Source organism: Vanacampus margaritifer, chromosome 2 (genome assembly GCF_051991255.1).
Source record: "Vanacampus margaritifer isolate UIUO_Vmar chromosome 2, RoL_Vmar_1.0, whole genome shotgun sequence".
Lineage (NCBI taxonomy): Eukaryota > Metazoa > Chordata > Actinopteri > Syngnathiformes > Syngnathidae > Vanacampus > Vanacampus margaritifer.
In genome coordinates this window covers 10,894,781-10,914,169 of record NC_135433.1, presented here as the reverse complement: position 1 = coordinate 10,914,169, position 19,389 = coordinate 10,894,781, and the positions used below count along the sequence as shown (strand labels likewise).

The following is a 19,389-nucleotide window of genomic DNA, read 5'->3' as shown; positions in this document are numbered from 1 at the left end:
CGGGATTTATTTTTTATTTAAAAAAAAAAACTTTTTTACTAAGCGATTAATCGTGATTAATCAAAATTCTAAGATGTGATTAATCTGATTAAAAAATGTAATCGTTTGACAGCTCTAGTAAAAATGTAACTCATTCTATCCTAGTGTGCCCTAGTTGTTGTACTAGTGCTCTGACTAGTCACACTAGTGATGGCAGACAAGTTTATGGATAATTCATCACACTAGTAGATACTACAATACTAGTAGAATGAATACGGCACAATTTGTGGCGGCCGAGGCTCAGGAGGTAGAGACTGTCATCCAGTAAAGTCTGCTGTTCGATTCCCGCTCTCTCTTCCACACACTAGTGGGACATAGAATAGATGCTCGAACGGCTTTCCATAGCGCACCATTCACCTCCTGGATTTTGTTTTGCATTTTAATAAAGTTTTAAACACAATTACATCCATCCATTGTATCTGTGGAGTGTGGTCATAGACAACATTGTATTCCCCTGGACTGCTTCTGTGTTCTTTTTAACTATTCCAAAAATTCGTAATTCTATGAATTATGATCACGGCTCATTTCCTCTCACTTTAAGCCTTTTAAACATCCTCTTTTTTCAGTAGCCAAATTGTTTTTGTCTTTTTATGAGCAGTCTGTCGTTTTGAATTCTCTCTATGTTACCACATCAAACTGTCAAACGCCACATCAGTTAGCCATAAGGATTTTCTAATTTCTATCCCGTGTCACCACACTTCTCGTATCACGTACACGCACACACACGCACACGCACGGCTCCAAAGCCACACCCAGAGCCTTCCCACGATAGCAGCGCGGCCACAGAGCAAGTGTGCATCTCCTACTTTTTTGGGGGGAATCGAGTGAGTTAGTTGACTGTGTCGCTGTAGCTGAGTCGCACCTGGGGACTTGTTCTTGTAACATTTGCTTACTTTAACATTTATTTCCTACAAACACTGTCCCACCCGGAACTGCGCTTATCGTGTTTTATTCGACGTTCTTCAAACTCGGTGAGTAAATGTGTGTTTGCATATACAAAAGTTTGGATTAAATGATTTACTGTTAACTGTCACGTTGATACACTTTATTCTTCTCACAAAGTTTAATTGTTGCACCTCCAAATTAATTCCAATGTGCGCCAATTTTACATTTAACGATTGTAGCGTACATTTTCTTTTTTTTTTCTTTCCCCAAACGTGCGTATTGCGCACAAATATCTCACCCTCAACTCCCAAAGTTAGACAATGGTGCGTTCGTGTTCTTCTTGGGTTAGAATGAATATTTAAGACAAGATGCAAGTTATTTATTAGAAAGCAAAATTACATGTGCTGCGGGTTCGTGTGGAGTTTAAAGTCTGCATTCTTTTTAACCGTTTTTCTTGTTTTGTTAACATTCCAGCTCCCTTTTTCATCTTCCATATGGTAACTCTACGTTAATGCACGTGACATGTTGGATCCCAGTTTTAACTGGGAAAAGAAAATGAACTTGTTTCGGTGAAATTAGTCTCAATTGTTATCTTGTGGTGAGTTTTGATGAGACTGGATATAAAACGAAAGATTATGATGTGATTTAAATTTCCCATGCACACATAAGGGATTTAGTTTTGACGAGACGGTGCCCTCCATCGTTGCAATTTTATGAAGTGGAAGTTCATTTTTCTTTTAAGTTTTGAGATGAACCTTGGGCCAATTGTTTGAATTGAAAATCCTAAAACATCAGTAGGCCTATGGGTTTTTATTTTTCGGAACAATAGTATTTCTAAATGGAGAAATACTCACATTGCTGATTTATTATATTTATGCAATATATATATATATATATATATATATATATATATACATATATATATATATATATATATATACAGTGAGGAAAATAAGTATTTCACCCCCTGGTGATTTTGTGAGTTTGACCCTTTACAAAGAAAGGAACGGTCTATAATTTTCATGGTAGGTTCATCTTAACAGTGAGAGACAGAATATTAAAAAAAATCCCAGGAAATCACATTATATTAATTTTAAACATTTATTTGTCTTTTATTGAGGAAAATAAGTATTTCACCCCCTACCAACCAGCAAGAATTCTGGCTCCCACAGACCCAGGGACAAGATTGTAGACCTGCACAAGGCTGGAATGGGCTACAAGACCATTAGCAAGCAGCTGGGTGAAAAGGAGTCAACTGTTGGTGCGATAGTTAGAAAATGGAAGACACACCAATTGACCATCAATCTCCCTCGGTCTGGTGCTCCACGCAAGATCTCACCTCGTGGAGTGAACCGGATCATGAAAAAGGTGAGGAAACAACCCAGAACTACACGGCAGGAGCTTGTTGATGATATCAAGGCAGCTGGGACCACAGTCACCAAGATGACCATTGGTAACACACTACGCCGTAATGGATTGAAATCCTGTAGTGCCCGCAAGGTCCCCCTGCTCAAGAAGGCACATGTACAGGCCCGTCTGAAGTTTGCCAATGAGCACCTGGATGATTCAGAGGAGGCTTGGGAGAAAGTGCTGTGGTCAGATGAGACTAAAATCGAGCTCTTTGGCATCAACTCGACTCGCCGTGTTTGGAGGGCGAAAAAAGCTGACTTTGACCCCAAGAACACCATCCCCACCGTCAAGCATGGTGGTGGAAACATTATGTTTTGGGGCTGTTTCTCTGCTAAGGGTACAGGACGACTTCACCGGATCGAGGGGAGGATGAATGGGGCCATGTACCGGGAAATCTTGGGTGAGAACCTCCTTCCCTCAGTCAGGATATTGAAAATGGGTCGTGGATGGGTGTTTCAGCATGACAATGACCCAAAACATACAGCAAAGGCAACAAAGGAGTGGCTCAAGAAGAAGCACATTAAGGTTATGGAGTGGCCTAGTCAGTCTCCAGACCTTAATCCTATAGAGAACTTGTGGAGGGAGCTGAAGCTTCAAGTTGCCAAGCAACAGCCTCGAAATCTTCAGGATTTGGAGAGGATCTGCAAAGAGGAGTGGGCCACAATCCCTCCTGGGATCTGCGCAAACTTGGTGACCAACTACAAGAAACGTCTGACCGCTGTGCTTGCCAACAAGGGTTTCTCCACCAAGTACTGAGTCATGTTTTGCTAGGGGGTGAAATACTTATTTTCCTCAATAAAAGACAAATAAATGTTTAAAATTAATATAATGTGATTTCCTGGGATTTTTTTTAATATTCTGTCTCTCACTGTTAAGATGAACCTACCATGAAAATTATAGACCGTTCCTTTCTTTGTAAAGGGTCAAACTCACAAAATCACCAGGGGGTGAAATACTTATTTTCCTCACTGTATATATATATATATATATATATATATATATATATATATATATATATATATATATATATATATAAATGTTAATACATATATATATAAATGTATTAATTATTTTATTTAGGAAAGGGAATAACCAGGGGCGTCACTAGGCTTCATGGTAAGGGGGGGGGGGGATGGCTTAGCCCCAAGGACAGGGCTGGGCAAACTCGGTCGTCGAGGGCTGGGTTAGGGTTAAGGCTTCATCTGTCTATCAGCCAGAAACTTCACATGCATTGTAGAGTAATTATTATTAATATTATTAGACAATATAGCTTGGGACTTTCTGCTGTTAGCTAGGCCGTGGCCACCGCTAACTAATTGTTACTAGCAGCAGACAGTGATGATGACTTACTTTCTTCTTCAGAAACTTCCTTCCTTATAACCATCATGACTCCCTTTCTCGGCCGCGATAAGACAATGGCCGCTAATACCGGCAGGTTAGGAGCAAACATGGACTGGATTATCAGTAATAAGGAAGTTCAAGTGGAATGGATTAGAATTGGATAACAAAACATGACAAGGGCTCTCGCTATCTACAGTACTATTGAAGTGAAGGAAATCAATTCATTTCTGATCATATAAGTAATTAAATACAGTCCATCCGTCACGTTATTTTACTCAATGCTGCTTGTAGTTGGCATGCTAGGAACACTACTTGGCTGACAGAGGCACGTTCAACTGCAAGCATGGTTGCAGTCTACGACGACGCAGAGAAAACATGGACTGGGTCATTACAAATAAGGACGTTTTCGACATGATTAAGTGGAATGGATTGGATAATGACACACGAGAAGCGTGGACAACCTTACACTTGGAAGTAAAGGGAAACCAACAGATTTATGATTATATTTACATGAATAATGAGGTTATGTGCCTGAATATTTAGTTCATTTCGCTTTCTGTATACTATATATTTAAGATTTTTGATATTTTTAGTAAAAAAACTATATATATATATATATATAGGGGAAAAAAGGCTTGAGCCCGTAAAATAGGTCGCCATTGGGAATAACTGTACTTCATTGTCCTTTACAGAAAATGAATGAATTGCTACTAAACTGTGTGGATTGGACAATTAGTATATCTGATTTGAAGCTATTTCAGAGTTTAGTGTTATGTAACATGAGCTCTTGACCACTGCAGAATTGACTGCCTCCGGGTTGCTGGTAAGCCAGTGTTAGTTTTTCCAATCTATTCTGTCATCATGAACTCAGCACGAGCAGAGAGGTGTGTAATAGTTGATTGGAGGTTAGCGCGAGGTTTTTGAAAGGTGCTGACTGATGAAATTGATCAAGAAAATACAGCGAAGTGAGGATCTCATGGATGCTAAACAGACATGTAGAGTTTTTTCTTCTTCTTTTTGGTCCCCAAAACTCTTTCTACCATGTGGAGGTCATTATTCATGGCTGTCACTTTAGGAATGTCTATGAAAAACATGTGCGTTGACTCAAACACATACTAAAAGCATGTCAGTGTCCAACACGAAAGAATTCCAATGTCAGGGGGAAGTCGTTCAACCCTGCAGGAAAAATAGCGGTGTACATTTGTGTGTGTGTTTATGCGGGCATTGGTCCAGTTTAGGAGGTCCTAATTAGTGTGTACTACACACACACATGCTCGACACGCCTACTGTTAACATACATTCATCACAGCTTGTATTTTGTCAGCCTGCATGTGACCATGAATATGATGAGCCAGCTAGGGAAGCCTTTTACATGGCCACTGTATAAGATCCAGCTTTCGTAATAACAAAAGTGGTGATAATCTTTTCACAATTTAGAGATCATTTCATTTGATCTTTTATTGACTGAATGGCTTGCTTCTTTGCCAAGGTACAGATTTCGTCAAATTTCCTGTTGCCCAGCTGGAGGCACCATCACTGAGAATACTGTACATACAACCTGTGCGTAGCCATACAATCTTTACCACGTAACTCAGTCTTGGATATTTAATTATACATATTTGCAGTACTGTATTTTGTTTTTCCAACAAGAAATCGTGCTTGGGCTTTGATGGATTAGTCACATCCTCACACAGACGACTTGACTATTGCTACCATTATTTTTGTTTCTGTGCTGATTGCTTGTTGGTCTTGGCACCAATGCAGTATAATAGAGTAGAATGTCTGAAGCCATGCCCCAAAAGTCACAAAATTGGGAGTTAAACTACATTCTTCTGGGAAAATATATGCCTCAAATGTTTCACAAATTCAAACCAGTGTCATGTGAGCAATACAATTATTTAAATGTCATAAGGCTTTTTTAATTCCAGGGATAATCAATTTCCATTGTACAGTATGTCTTGATAAGAGTTTTCCCACAATTATACTGTACAACAACTCAAACTCTCAAACTACACAATAATGTACAGTAAATACTGGAAACCAAACCAACATTGTCACAATCGGACTCAAACAACAATGCCAACTCAAATAATTATCATACAGCAATCTTGATCTTGTCATAGTAGCAAAAGCTGTGGCTTCATTTGTCGCAGAATTTTCAAATGACAACTGTCCCTAGCTGAAAAGTTGCTACAAAGATTGACATTTTTCTTCATGCGTTTCTATTTGTCCTGCCTCAGTAGTGTGAGCTTGTGTCTGCCCCCGGCCTATAAAACTGTAGTACATTTACGACTGTACAATGAAAAGTAGCAGAAAGTTGTGTATCTGAAGAGTTGTGCATTTGTTTGCGGTTCCCCAAACAAAGCTTTGTATTTACTCAATGGCAGGGAAGATGTGCCTTTTGTGTTTTCACTAAAAATAGACCTTGCGCTTTATGGTTGCTGTGTATCAACACACACAAACCACCTAAACTGACCCGCCCACACACACTTGAATGCATACACATTTCAGAGAAAAGATAATTGAATCATTCTGATACTTTGTGAATGAACCCCAGTGTACAGTGCAAGGTCCATAGATGTATGCTTGGAACAGAAGGAAAAGTTCAGTTTAATACTAGATTTATATTGCACACATTACTTGGGATGATAATCCTTACTAAAAACTTAATTTAAACTGGAGCAGTCCAAATATTATTTATGGACAATACATTAGTGAAATAAAGCACTCTAGAAGGAATGTCTACTTGTAGTTGTCCTGGTAAATGGCTGAGAGGGAAGTTTTAGTGCAAGGAATGTTACATTTTTCAGCAACACAACTTAATTTGGAGTCAGAGGGCCCCACTGGAAGATTTCATGTCCACTTCCTCTTCTCTGTTCATCACTTTTCAGCCATTTTCCCCAAAGCCAGCAAAGAAAGAGGAGTTGGGAGAGCGGAACAGTGAGAGAGTCGGGGGAGTGAGATCCAGAGGCCCAGTTAAGTCTGTGGCTTTGTGTTTTATGAAAGAAAAGGACATTAAATGTCAGCATTTTCCAGCAGTCACACAACACGCACGTACGCGCACACGTGCGCACACACACACTTGTACAGAGTCCCCTAGCTTCCTATTATAAGGGTGAGTGGAAAGGAGGAATGGTTGTATTTTGTGTCTCTTTGTCTGTGTATGTCAGTCGAAGTAGCTGCAATAAGCACACAATGGAAGAAGGTGCTATGGTTCCTCACTTGTATGTGTTGCTGACTGTGCAACAAGAGAAGTTAGACGTAGCGATAAATCAAATCTGGCTTTTTGTAATACATCCACAATTGCTGTAAATGTAATCTATTACTGTGATGATCTGAGTGACAAGTGGTAGAAATAAATTAGATATTGAAGCCTTTTATTTGCCTGTTGATTGACGCAGAACAGCTGCTGCTTTGTGATCACACATCTACTATGACACATACATCATGAGATTTGTGATAACAATGTAATGCATTCCTAACCGGCAGCCAGGCTAATGTATGTGGCATGTGGACATCATTACGTGTGCGTGTGTGTGTGCAGCTGCTGGCTAGTGCCTGAGGTGAGTACTGGTGCAGGAGGTAAGTATATAAATTACAGTGTTATTCTGCAATTGCAGATTTTTGTGTCTAATGTATTTAACGAGAATCACCAATATATCGTGGAAATCTGCGGTTTACAGCGATATATTTTTTTTTATCGTTTTTTAAATATACTTACATTAGGGATAGACAATACCCGTGATTTTGGATTTGAGCCGATACCAAGTAATACTTGGACTAAATAACGCGATATCGAGCCGATATCGATACCAAAAGTGTTTTTTTTCTTTTCTTTTTTAATTTTTTTATTTCATTTTATTTATTTTTTTTTACCAAATACTGCAAACAAAACCACGTCAGCTGCCACTCTGCTCATACCAATTCTGACTTCTCTAATAATGCTACTTACGGATGAATGGTTCTTAAATGTTTAGTGAGGTTTGTTGTATTGCCACAATATTTGTTAGTTGCTGTTTAGTGATAGGTCCAAACTAAACTCCTCTTTCGCTCCGACGATGCCGTCACCATGCTTCCAAATGTTTGTTTTGTTTATGCTGGTGAGGGCGGAGGAAAAGCGTGCTTGGCATGGATTTGGGACCTAAGAGTGGGCGGGAGCAGATGCCAGTATGTGCGTGCAGAAGGCGGAGGGAAAAAGTAGTTTGCATGAAGAAAAATACTTTTAAAAAAATAGAGATAAAGAAAATATAACCAATTAATTGCAAACATTGATAATTTAGCTTGGGGATCGATACTTAAAACTGAATCCTCTCGATCCAACCATCCCTAAGAGACCCACAGTTGTCAATGCACTTTTCTACTGTGTATATAATAAACAGAGGGAAAAGAGTAAAAGAAAAAAGTACAATGGTTACTTTCACTCAGATGCTGCTGTCAGCCACAGCCCACGCCCGGACACTCACACTCAGAGTCACCAATATCACACGTATCCCCTTGGGTATTTTCGTTATCCTTGTAGATAAGGTGTAGTATAACAAGTTGCCGTGGTTAAAACATACAATATAATAATAATAATAATAATAATAATAATAATAATAATAATAATAATAATAATAATAATAATAATAATAATAATAAGACATTTATTTTGTACAGCATTTTTCAAGGTACTTAAAGACGCTTCACAAAAAGTAAAAAAAATAAAATAAATCGAGGACAATGATAAAATCGGTACAAAAAAGCTTTAAAAAAGGTCCAAAACATAAAATCATTACAATACTAAATTCAGTGCAAAACTAAACATTCATAATATATATGATTATATGATATATGATTTTGAATTTAACCCCCAAGCATTAATGCTTTGTACGCGTGGTTTGTATTTTGCACGTGTTGACATAAAATATGTGCAAAAAATTACCCAAGCGGATAAAAGAAAAAAACATTTTATTTTCCAGCCTACCACATGGTAAAATTAGCAGACTGCAGTTCAAATTTGCCATAATGTGTGAATGAGCTAAATTTATAAAGCCATTGTATGTTTGTTGTGGGAAGTCACAAAGTCAGTACCATATTGACTTGCTGGCAGTAGTTTTGACAAATACTGTCAAGCAAAGAGGGTGTGTATTCATACTAGAATTTACATGCACAGTTTACATGCCTTTCATGTCAGCCTTAAAATTTGACTATTCAAACAGTGTCTGCAAATGTTCCTAAATTGCAGTTTGATATAATTCAAGTTTCGACGTGTGTTTCTGTGTGCTGCTGCATACGAGTATACAATATTTTCATTCCACTGTTACCCAATTATATTTACGTCCTCCTTTTTGCTAACACGTTATCAGCAGACGTGATTACATTTGTGCGAATGTGCATGTGTGCACATCTGGGAGTTATCCCGCGGCTCTAAAAAAAGAGTATTTCGGCAGCATAGTATTCAAATGAAAGTGTTGTGATGCAATACATTCTATTGGAGATCTGTCTAGTCAGTTTGCTCAGAGGTATTTATTATCTTGAGATTTATTATTGAGTTTGTGGTTAACAGCGATATAATTATAACAATTGAGTTTAATATTGTGGTTAGCTGCCTTAAAGTGGGAAAATATGGCTTGTCTATGATGTGCATATCCTAATTGCACCTTCATGAATCGGTGCGAATTTATTCAATTTTTTTTGGTCTGAGTTTACTGTGCTATCCTGTTTACTTCTCAGAGCTCAGTGATGACGAACATTTACCAAAAAGCAGTTGGTGTTTACATTCCTATCTAAACCCTCAACCTGGTGTCACATGATTGAAAGCCACAGCACGCCACCGTTTCAAGATGTAGCCTCTATTTTCCTGTCCTCGCCACCTCAAACAGGGCTAGTCCATCTCCTGGCGGCACCCCCACAACCACATGTGCTCACAGAAATTGTGGCCTGCTTCCTGTCGGCGGGAGGAGTCTGTTTTTACTACGATTCCATTTTGGCGGAGAGGGCTAATTCTTTTGCTGTCTGGTTCGTGTGTGTGGTACAACTGTGTATACTGCCAACTCAGCTCCTTTTAATGTTCGCGTTGGGTGGCAGTTACCAAAATCTAAATCAAGTGTGCACATATCAAAGTATTATGTTGTGTTGATTCCAATCCAATCCTATTTGATTTGTTAAGCACTTTAAAAGCAAGCGCAGTGCTCCAAAGTGCTGTACAAAGCAACAAATAAATGACATAAAAAACAAAGAGGTTCACAAAAAACACGAGGTTGGTCAATAAATACCATTAAAAGACAAATGTCGGTCATAAAAGGAGCAATAAAATCAAAAGGAATGTAAGTAATAGTGACAGATATGTCGACATCTTACTGTGTGACGTCAAACGTCAGGAAGAAGAGATGTGTTTTGGAGCGGCAAGAGCAAAGCCGAACTCCACTATGAGCTTCAGCTTGGTTTTATGCTGTCAGGAGCAGCTGATCAAACTGACCAGCAAGAGCAAATGGGCGCTTAAGGTTGAAGAAACTTAAAGATATAGGGTCGGGCGAGAGCATTTAACAATTAAAAAGCATATTAAATCATTTTATAATGCATCCTGAAGTGTGCTGGCAGAGTGCACTGTTACCAAAAATGGGGAAATATGCTCAAATTTAAATGTGCCAAGTTGACTCATTCATTGCCATTGACGGCTATAGACGTCAAAAATTCATTTGATCTATTTCTATTAGTTTTTCCCACTTTTGTTAAGAAAACCCAGAATTGTTTTTATTGTATTAGAACAGATATAAAATTTGTGATTAATCGTGAGTTAACTAGTGAAGTCATGCGATTAATTATGATTACAAATTGTAATCGCCTGATGCGCCTAATTTTTAATAATCTTTTCTTTAAAAAAAAAAAAAAAAGATTATAATAAATAAATAAATACAATTATTTTATTTATATTTTTCTAAAGAAAAGAATATAAAAAATTAGGGACGTCAGAAATTTAATTGTAATTAATCGCCTGACTTCACTGGTTAACTCACGATTAATCACAAATTCTGTTCTAAATGTACAAAAAAAAATTATAGGTTTTCATACTCTTGTTAACAAAAAGTAGGACTAATAGAAATAGTTCAAATGAATTTATGACGTCTATAACCGTCTGTCAGGATGGGGGAGCTTGAGGACCCACAAGGGAAGACAGAGCGAGGAGGCCGAGGTTCAATCAAAAAGAGGGATTTAATGACTATGCAAACAAAAGGTGATCTTCCAAATTACAAGATAAATCAAAACTTGAACCAAAACATGAACCAAAACATGGGGGGGAACAACAACAAGGCAAAAACGAGCAGCATGACATGGGGAAAAGACAATGAACCAACAGACAGGGGGGAGACAGGAGACTAAATAAACAGACGCTAAAGACACAACAAGACACACCTGGGGCAAGACACAAGTGGCTGAGGGCACTGATTGGTTCAAATGAGGAAAGGCAGGATTACACTTAGACAAGACCATGGGAGACACACAAGGAAAACAGAACCCAAACATGACACCGTCAATGGCAGTGAATGAGTTAAAAGACGTGCATTGGCTATTTGTGCCATTTGCAAGCGATTAATGGTTTAATTACATTAGTTCAGTGTGGGTGCGTGGTGACTGGTGACAAAGGCATGGACTATTGTACATGAGCAACTGGCATGACTTTGGCCATCTGTCCCAAGTGATAAAAGTTCAACTCGCCTGATCTGACTTTCAGATTGGCAAAGAATCTTGAGCTCCTGTGGCATTTTAGTGGGGCCACCAAAAACCATCACGTTTCCCTTGTTGGCATTAATTTGCAACTTCAAAAGTTAAGAGTCAGCCAGGTCTGCTTCAACAAGACATTTGATCAATGCAGCAAGATAATATCCACTACTATTTTTGAGGCACATACTTTTTGGTGCTCTCTACATAAAAGGGGAATGAAATTCCATATTTTCTGATTAAGGAATTAAGTGGAAGTAACAAAATGAAAAAAAAGGGGGACCTATAACGGAGCCCTGTGGGAACCTTCACATGAGAAGATCTTAGGAGGAAGCAAAGTCGTAGAGGCTGACACAGAGGTCCTGTCTGACAAAAATACGGTCTGCACCACTTGCTTTGCCCCACTGCTCAATTCCCAATCCGGGATTTCATGCTTCACAGTGTCGACTGCAGCAGTTGAATCTAAAAGCAGTCACCAGAATGTCATTAAATTATGTCATTAAAAGCCTTTGAAAAATTCATTTTGTGATATGCAGAGTTTTAAAACTGTTTTGGAAAACCACAAGAATGCTTTGTTCACTAACTTCCAAAAATGAATTAGCTGTGAATAGATCCTCTAAATGACAAATTAGGCATGAATAGCTTCATAGGACAGGCTGTGACAGAGCAGAACACAACGTAGCAAAGAATGTAGCAATTATCTTCATAAACCTATGTTACAAAATGTTCACATTTACTTTGATAGCCAGCCAATGCTGAGCTAATAAAGTGTTGCCTCGGTAAAGCTTGATCCGACGCGCTAGGCGGCTAATGTTTACCTGTTGCTTCTCCGTGTCATCAAAGAGTCCAAAGACTAATTAAAAATACAACTTTCTACTTTATTGACAAGTATTGACTTCTTGACATCAAAAAGAAAAGGGTACAAAATCCATAAAACATAGGCGCAAGCATACGGTACACAAGAAATCCACCAGAGCGGTCAAAAACCCGCATGCCCTTCCGGGCCAACACTTGTCTGCTCCCTGTTTTCTCCTGCTGATATACTTTTGGTGACAGCACCTCTTTAGCGGACAACATGGGTAACACAATCAAGCAAGCACATCAACTCATTAACATATTTGGCTCCTATATTTACTGTACTTGTCCCTTCGCTTCATGATGCATACATTAGCATCTAAAGTGGACATCTTACTAAACGATCTTAATCCTCAACAGTTAAGAAAAAAATTGCTCTTGGGCTTCTACTCCAGTTGCCACAGTTACTCCAAGACATCATTATTCAATAATCTATCCAAACCATTTATTAGTTAGTAGTAGTACGCTACTGTTTTTAAACATTGCAATGTTACGATAAAAGAACCAATGCCTGCGTATAAAGTCGCCCTCTTTGACACAATTTGACAGTAAATTATATTTTTTATAATTTGAGGGGAGACTTTGAGGCTGCACGTATTTCACTGGGTTAACCCTGTGATTCTTAACATTCTATAGAAAGCTGTCTTTGGATAATTGCTCACAGATAGAGCAGTTTCAACACTTGCACTGTACATTTGTTCCCTCAAAGAGATCTTCAATTGCCACACTAAATATTGAGTTACGCAAATTTCTTTTTATTCAATTATTTTTAGCGTTAACGATGTGCATCTATCTGCTGGAACTGAAAAGGGCCTTTGCCAAACTGTTCCCGTAAAGCTGGAAGCAAGAAGCAAGTTTCAGGCAGAACTATTAAGTCAAAGCATATCCCTAAGTAAATATTTAAATCATCTGCCCATATCATTATTCATATCATGCTGGGCAATCGAGACATTAAACTTGTTGGTGTGTTGTGTATGTATTTGTTGTTTCAGAGCGACTGACTCCTTTTATGTGAGATCCAGCCTGACAGAGGGAAACGGAAGCATCTTGCCATCTATCTCCATCTATCAACCACTAGAAGACGTGTTAGCCAAACAGAGGGGGCAGCCATGTTGATCATCTTAGTCCTCATCATCCTTTTCCATTTGGCTGCAGCCATTCTCCTCTTTGTTGCAACCATACACAACGTGAGTAAGATGATAGTGTAGACATTTTAGTGCCATTTTCATCAGGTATAAAGAGCACGTGTGATTTGTAAGATATAGTAGTTTAATATGACAAACTATGAATATTTTTATTGCAACTTTGTCAGCTGACTAGACTTTGCCAGCCAGTAGTCGGGAAAAAATGGACACAGATAAGTATCCACTTCCATGTTGACAACGTCGCTGAGAGGGAACTGACTCCACTCCGCTTGCAACAACTTGCTAAATGTTTCAAAAACACACACAAAAAAATGATTGCAGGAAAGGACGTTTAGAGTGTGTCACTACTGCTGTGTTCCAGGCATGGTGGTTGGTATCAGCACCTGGACGAGACGTGATTTACTCTGACCTGTGGTATTCTTGCAATAGCACTTGCTTCCCTATCGCCAAGAGCCACACGCCCGATGCAGGTAGGAAAGTGTCAAGTCTGCAGGTGCGTGTGTATGCGATGTCAAATTTTCTAACGGCTATTGGTTCCTTTTGCCCCTCAGCCTACCTGCAGACGGTCCAGGCCACCATGATTCTGGCCACCATTTTATGCTGTATCAGCTTCTTCGTCTTCATTCTTCAGCTCTTCAGGGTCAAGCAGGGAGAGAGATTCATCTTCACTGCTATTATTCAGCTGTTAGCCTGTGAGTGAAAAAAAAAATGTAACCAAGTTTAAAGGATGGAGTTCTATTAGCTGTCCCACATATTTTATATTCAATACATAATAGAGCTTCATCTGTGAATATGCCATTATAATTCTGATGGTCTTGTCAGGTCTTATTAGTCAGAGGTTTCTTATATTTTCTATTCACGGTCAAGCTTGGTTACAATCTCCCCACAAGCAGTTATTTATGTTATAATGACGTCATGTGTGACATTAATACAATTTCGAATGTACATTCAGTATGAAGACCTGTCATGAAGAGCAAAAACTTGTGATAAATTTACCACCCATAAGGTTGATTATTGCAGTAGTAGATGCTATAACTTTGGTCTAAATGAAGCTCCTCAATTCATTTCAACATGGTTCCTTGGTGCCATGATACCACAGGACTGCAACCAAATAATACTTTTGAGCACAAACACGGTGTTTATTATACAAACCCAATTCCCAAAAAGTTGGGACACTATAGAAATTGTGAATAAAAACGGAATGTAATTATTTGGAGGTGCCAAATTTTAATATTTTGTTCAGAATAGAACATAGATGACAGGTCAAAAGTTTAAACTGAGAAAATGTATCATTTTAAGGGGAAAATATATTGATTGTAAATGTCATGGTGCCAACAAATCTCAAAAAAGTTGGGACAGGTAGCAATAAGAGAATAAGTCAATTGCACTTATAAAAAAAAAACAGCTGGAAGACCAGTTACCACTAATGAGGTCCATTGGCAACTTGATTGGAGTATAAAAGAGCTTCTCGGAGTGGCAGTGGCTCTCAGAAGCCAAGATGGGTAAAGAATGACCAATTCCTCCAATGTTGCGCAGAAAGATGGTGGAGAAATATCAGAAAGGTCTTTACCAGCGAAAAATTGCAAAAAGGTTGAACTAATCATCATCTACAGTGCATAACATCATCCAAAGATTCAGAAAATCTGGAACAATCTCTGTGTGTAAGGGTCAAGGCCGAAAAAGCATACTGGATGCCCATGATCTTCGGGCCCTTAAACGGCACTGCACAGCAAACAGGAAGGGAAATCACAGAAAGGGCTCAGCAATACTTCCAGAAAACCTTGTGGGGCGCTATATCATACTGACTAAAGAGGACAAGGACAACCCAAGCTCTTATCAGCACTCGGTTTATAAGCCTGCATCTGTGATGGTATAGGGTGGCATGAGTGTGTGTGGCATGGGCAGCTTCCACATCTGGAAAGGCATCGTCAATGCTCCCATCCAGGCATCATCACTTTCAGAGAAGATCTTGCATTTCTCAGCACGATAATGCCAGACCACATGCAGCACCAATTACAACATCATGGCTGCGTAGGAAAAGGATCCCGCCGGGTATTGAAATGGCCAGCCTGCAGTCCACTTCTTTCACTTCTAGAGCACATTTGGCGCATCATAAAGTGAAATGTGCATAAAAGAAAGCCCAAGACAGTCGAACAGTTCGAGAGACGCGTCTTAGACAAGAATGGGACGGCATTCCGATTTCGAAACTTGTCTTCTCGATCCCCAGACGTTTGCAGACTGTTGTAAGAAGAAGAGGGGATGCCTCACAGTGGTGAAAATGGCCTTGCCCCAACTTTTTTTTAGATTTGTTGACACCATGGAATTTAAAATCAACATAGTTATCCCTTAAAATGATACATTTTCTCAGTTTAAACTTTTGACCTGTTCTATTCTGAATAAAATATTTAAATTTGCCACTTCCACATAATTGCATTCAGTTTTTATTCACAATTTGTATAGCGTCCCAACTTTTTGGGAATTGCGTTTGTACTTCATATTGAAAATCTTGCTAATACATCATGGCTAAAACTGCTGTATGATATTGAAAAGATGACTCTGATCTCATTTCCACTCTTTTACCAATTCTCTTTCCCCTTCAGCTGTGTGCGTGATGATGGCGGCGTCCATTTACACGGCTCAGAACAAGTCCTTCCACCACAGCAGTCTCCATGGCGGCTCGTACGGATCCTCCTATATTTTGGCCTGGGTCAGCTTCCCAATGACTCTAATTAGTGGTCTCATGTATCTGGTGCTTAGAAAACGCAAGTAGATGTCAACTTATGAGCGTGCAGTATATAAATCAAAATCCTTGGATGTACAGCAAATGCCAGGCATTTTAACATGGCGCTATTTTTCTAAACAAAACAATTAACACACACACACAGATCAAGCATATCACTTTTTTTTTTTTATGGAGAACAATTGTGTCATGTTCTCACCAAATGCAGCCGATGCATTTTAGATGTCAGTACCCATAGATTACTGACAAATAGCCTATTTGTCATCTGAGGAAATCCCGCTGGATTGTCTGATGAATTTGCAGTAACTGAACAACATTCGGCGTACATTTTAAAGCGTGATCTAATGGCAGGGAGGCAGAGTCATGTTAGTTCAATTTGCATTTCAAGTTGGACAAGTATCACATGATTTCCTTATCGCCCCACCAAAAGTTGATTTGCATGAAATCTAGGTGAGCATCTCCATGTAAATTTTCACGGTGACCAATGCTTCTTCGTGCATTTAGTGAGAACAGCATTTAATTTGTGCATGAACTGGTCATCCAAGTTGTAAAATCCACAAAACCTTTTGTTTGTTGCTGAAGGCCATCCATTTTTTTTTAAAACAAGAAAGTACTTGCCTTCATTCACCTTTTCATTTACAGGTGACTCCCCACATCCATGCTATCGCTTTTGCTTCTTTTAAGGCTCATTGTCATGTTTTTCACCAACATGAGCAAGACCATGTGTGAAATATATGTGGGTTAAGTAAAAAAAAAAAATTAAAAAAAAAAAAAACATGGGAGATTTTCTTGCTGGGTCCACATTTGTTTTTGAGAAGCTATTAACAAAAAAACATTTGTACATATTTGCTGTGTATGTATCGTGAAAACTATTGCTGACTGAAGTACTAATGTCGTCAATAACATAAAAAAAAAGTAGAAAATATTACAGTAAGCTTTGCTTGTAAGAAGTGTAGTGATATACTGTAAGTTGTAGGATTTTATTTTGTCTGTTACGCTTTTGCATCTGTTGGTGCTGACATGGTGAAACACTCAAACCAATGAAGTGCTGTGACGTGTAGGATTTAAAAGACAACATAAACTTGAAATAGGATTGTTCTGCTATTTTGCCATGTTATTATGCCATTTTGTTCTTTTTTCCAACAAAAACCAGGACAAAGGCTATTTATTAAATCAAGTGTAACACATGTTAAGATCACAAGTGAGGATGAAATGGGTAATTTTATTCTGTTGCCATTCTGACATGTTTGTCATTGTCTTATGCTTCACATCGGAGATTATGTCTGGCTAATTTGCTCATAAAATAGCACTAACTTTTTAACTCACTATTTATTGGTGTTGGTGTGGTTTTTAACATAGACCTGAAACTTTTTTTCATTTTCTTTTTTTGAGGCGGTGGGTTGTGGGCGGAAGAGGGTTTACAATGTGCATGCAGTATTGTGCCATATTCAACAGTTCAATTACAGTTTTTCTCCATAGGTTTGACACATTTCAGATGACATTTTCAAAACTGCAAGCTCATTTGGCCAAACAGACTGATCAGTTCATTAGCAAAAGCACATATCTATCCCAAAACTGCTCACACATGCTTCACTCCAAGTTCCTTTCCCAAACAAAGAGCTGGTACTGTCGCAACTGCAAAGATACGTCTCAATTGCTTTGGCTCATCTGCATTCACTTTTCTCGTGACTTGGATGATTTTGCACAACACCATGGATCATCTGCAAAAGCTCATATCTCTCCCAAAACAGCTTACCTATGTGTCAAAATCAAATTTCTATGTCATGCAAGTAGTCAATGCCCCCAAAATGCATCGTCCCTTTGGCATTCTGTGAGCACCGTCAGTCAAAATCAGTAGATGTTTTCTCACAACAGCTAACAAAATACAATTATATTTAAAACTGAGGGGGAAAAAAGGATTTTACAAGAGCAGTTTTCAAAGTTTGCGGTTTGACATACTCCACTCACAGTCAAAGAAATTGCAACACTTTTTATTGACACAAAGTTACTTACACAATAGAGTGCAACAAAAGAAAGTGTAAGCCGAAATCTGTATATTCATTAAAAACTAATAACTAAAATCATACCTAGCGCACAGCGTAAATGAAGAACCAACTACTGTAACATTTTCACTATACAGTAAATTCTGTCGAGTAAAATTGACTCTATTTAGAGTGGGACCAAATAGACTCCGTTTTAGAGTAATATTTACACTTGGAGTAGTGTAAAATAAAGAAGTGGGAAAAAAGTCACTCAAGGGTTGAGGAACGAACTGAAGACCTTTTGCTTGGGAGACAGCCGATTGACGCCTTGAACAACAGAGCTCCTGCTGTGTGTTACTGTAGTAAGTATATCGCTCTTGTCAGCTGGAATCTACACAACTCCGAGACCAAAAACATCTTAGAGCTAAGCACACAGTAGAATTGGCATAGCTTAGGTGGTTTCCCAACCTGAAGGTTCCTCAACTCTTCAGTGACTGAATGGTTTTTTTTTTCAATTCTTTATTTTACTCTCTTCCAAGTGTAAATATTACTCTAAATGGAGTCTATTTGGTTCCACTCAAAATAGAGTCAAATTTACTCTACAGAATTTACTGCGCAGTCACTATCGTCACCTTCCCCCTCTTGGGCATCCATACGCTGCTCTTTGTTTGGCCAAAGGTTTTCATTCACGTCGCAGCCGATATTTTCCCTTGCAATGCTGCGAGGAAAAAAAACGGCGTCAATGTCTCAACCATCCTCTACTGTTCACTGATCCCCTGTGATATGCTTGACTAATTTTGACAATTGAACAGTTATGCCTATTATGATTTACACACTGAAATCCTGCTGGCACGTTTTGGAGAGGACAGCCATTAGATTGCAAAACAACTAATCCAGTTCGATCATCAAGGTCTATCCATTTGGAAAATATGCCAAATGTGGGCACATTGTGCTAACTGTAGGCTAAATGTATACAACCATTTGCACAGATCCACTGAGGCAATTGAGACATGTAATAAGACATTGGCAATTTGATGAAGGCAATGAGTAATGCCATTCAGTTGAGACCAATTGTAAGGTCGTTTTGGGATTTGTCCATGGTATTTTGAAAATGTTATCACGGTTTCAAAAAATGTGCCAAACCTATAGAGTGAAACTGTAGGATGCACTGGGTTCTTTTGGGCAAACTTTAAACCGAATAATTTTCTTTCTTGATTCAGGCAAAATAATATTATGATTTTGCTCTTCAAACTCGATCTTACTTGAAAAATGATCTAAACAACATTTTGCGTGT

General features: G+C 38.7%; 1 protein-coding gene across 1 annotated transcript; it reads left to right on the top strand.

Moving 5' to 3' along the window:
• Positions 1 to 812: 812 nt before the first annotated feature.
• On the top strand, positions 813 to 17,441 carry emp2 (epithelial membrane protein 2). The gene is made up of 5 exons (XM_077559616.1): positions 813 to 1,010; positions 13,221 to 13,415; positions 13,735 to 13,843; positions 13,925 to 14,065; positions 15,974 to 17,441. Exons 2-5 carry the CDS (start codon positions 13,338 to 13,340, stop codon positions 16,141 to 16,143), a joined length of 498 nt encoding a protein of 165 aa, XP_077415742.1. The 5' UTR covers positions 813 to 1,010; positions 13,221 to 13,337; the 3' UTR covers positions 16,144 to 17,441.
• Positions 17,442 to 19,389: the final 1,948 nt, after the last annotated feature.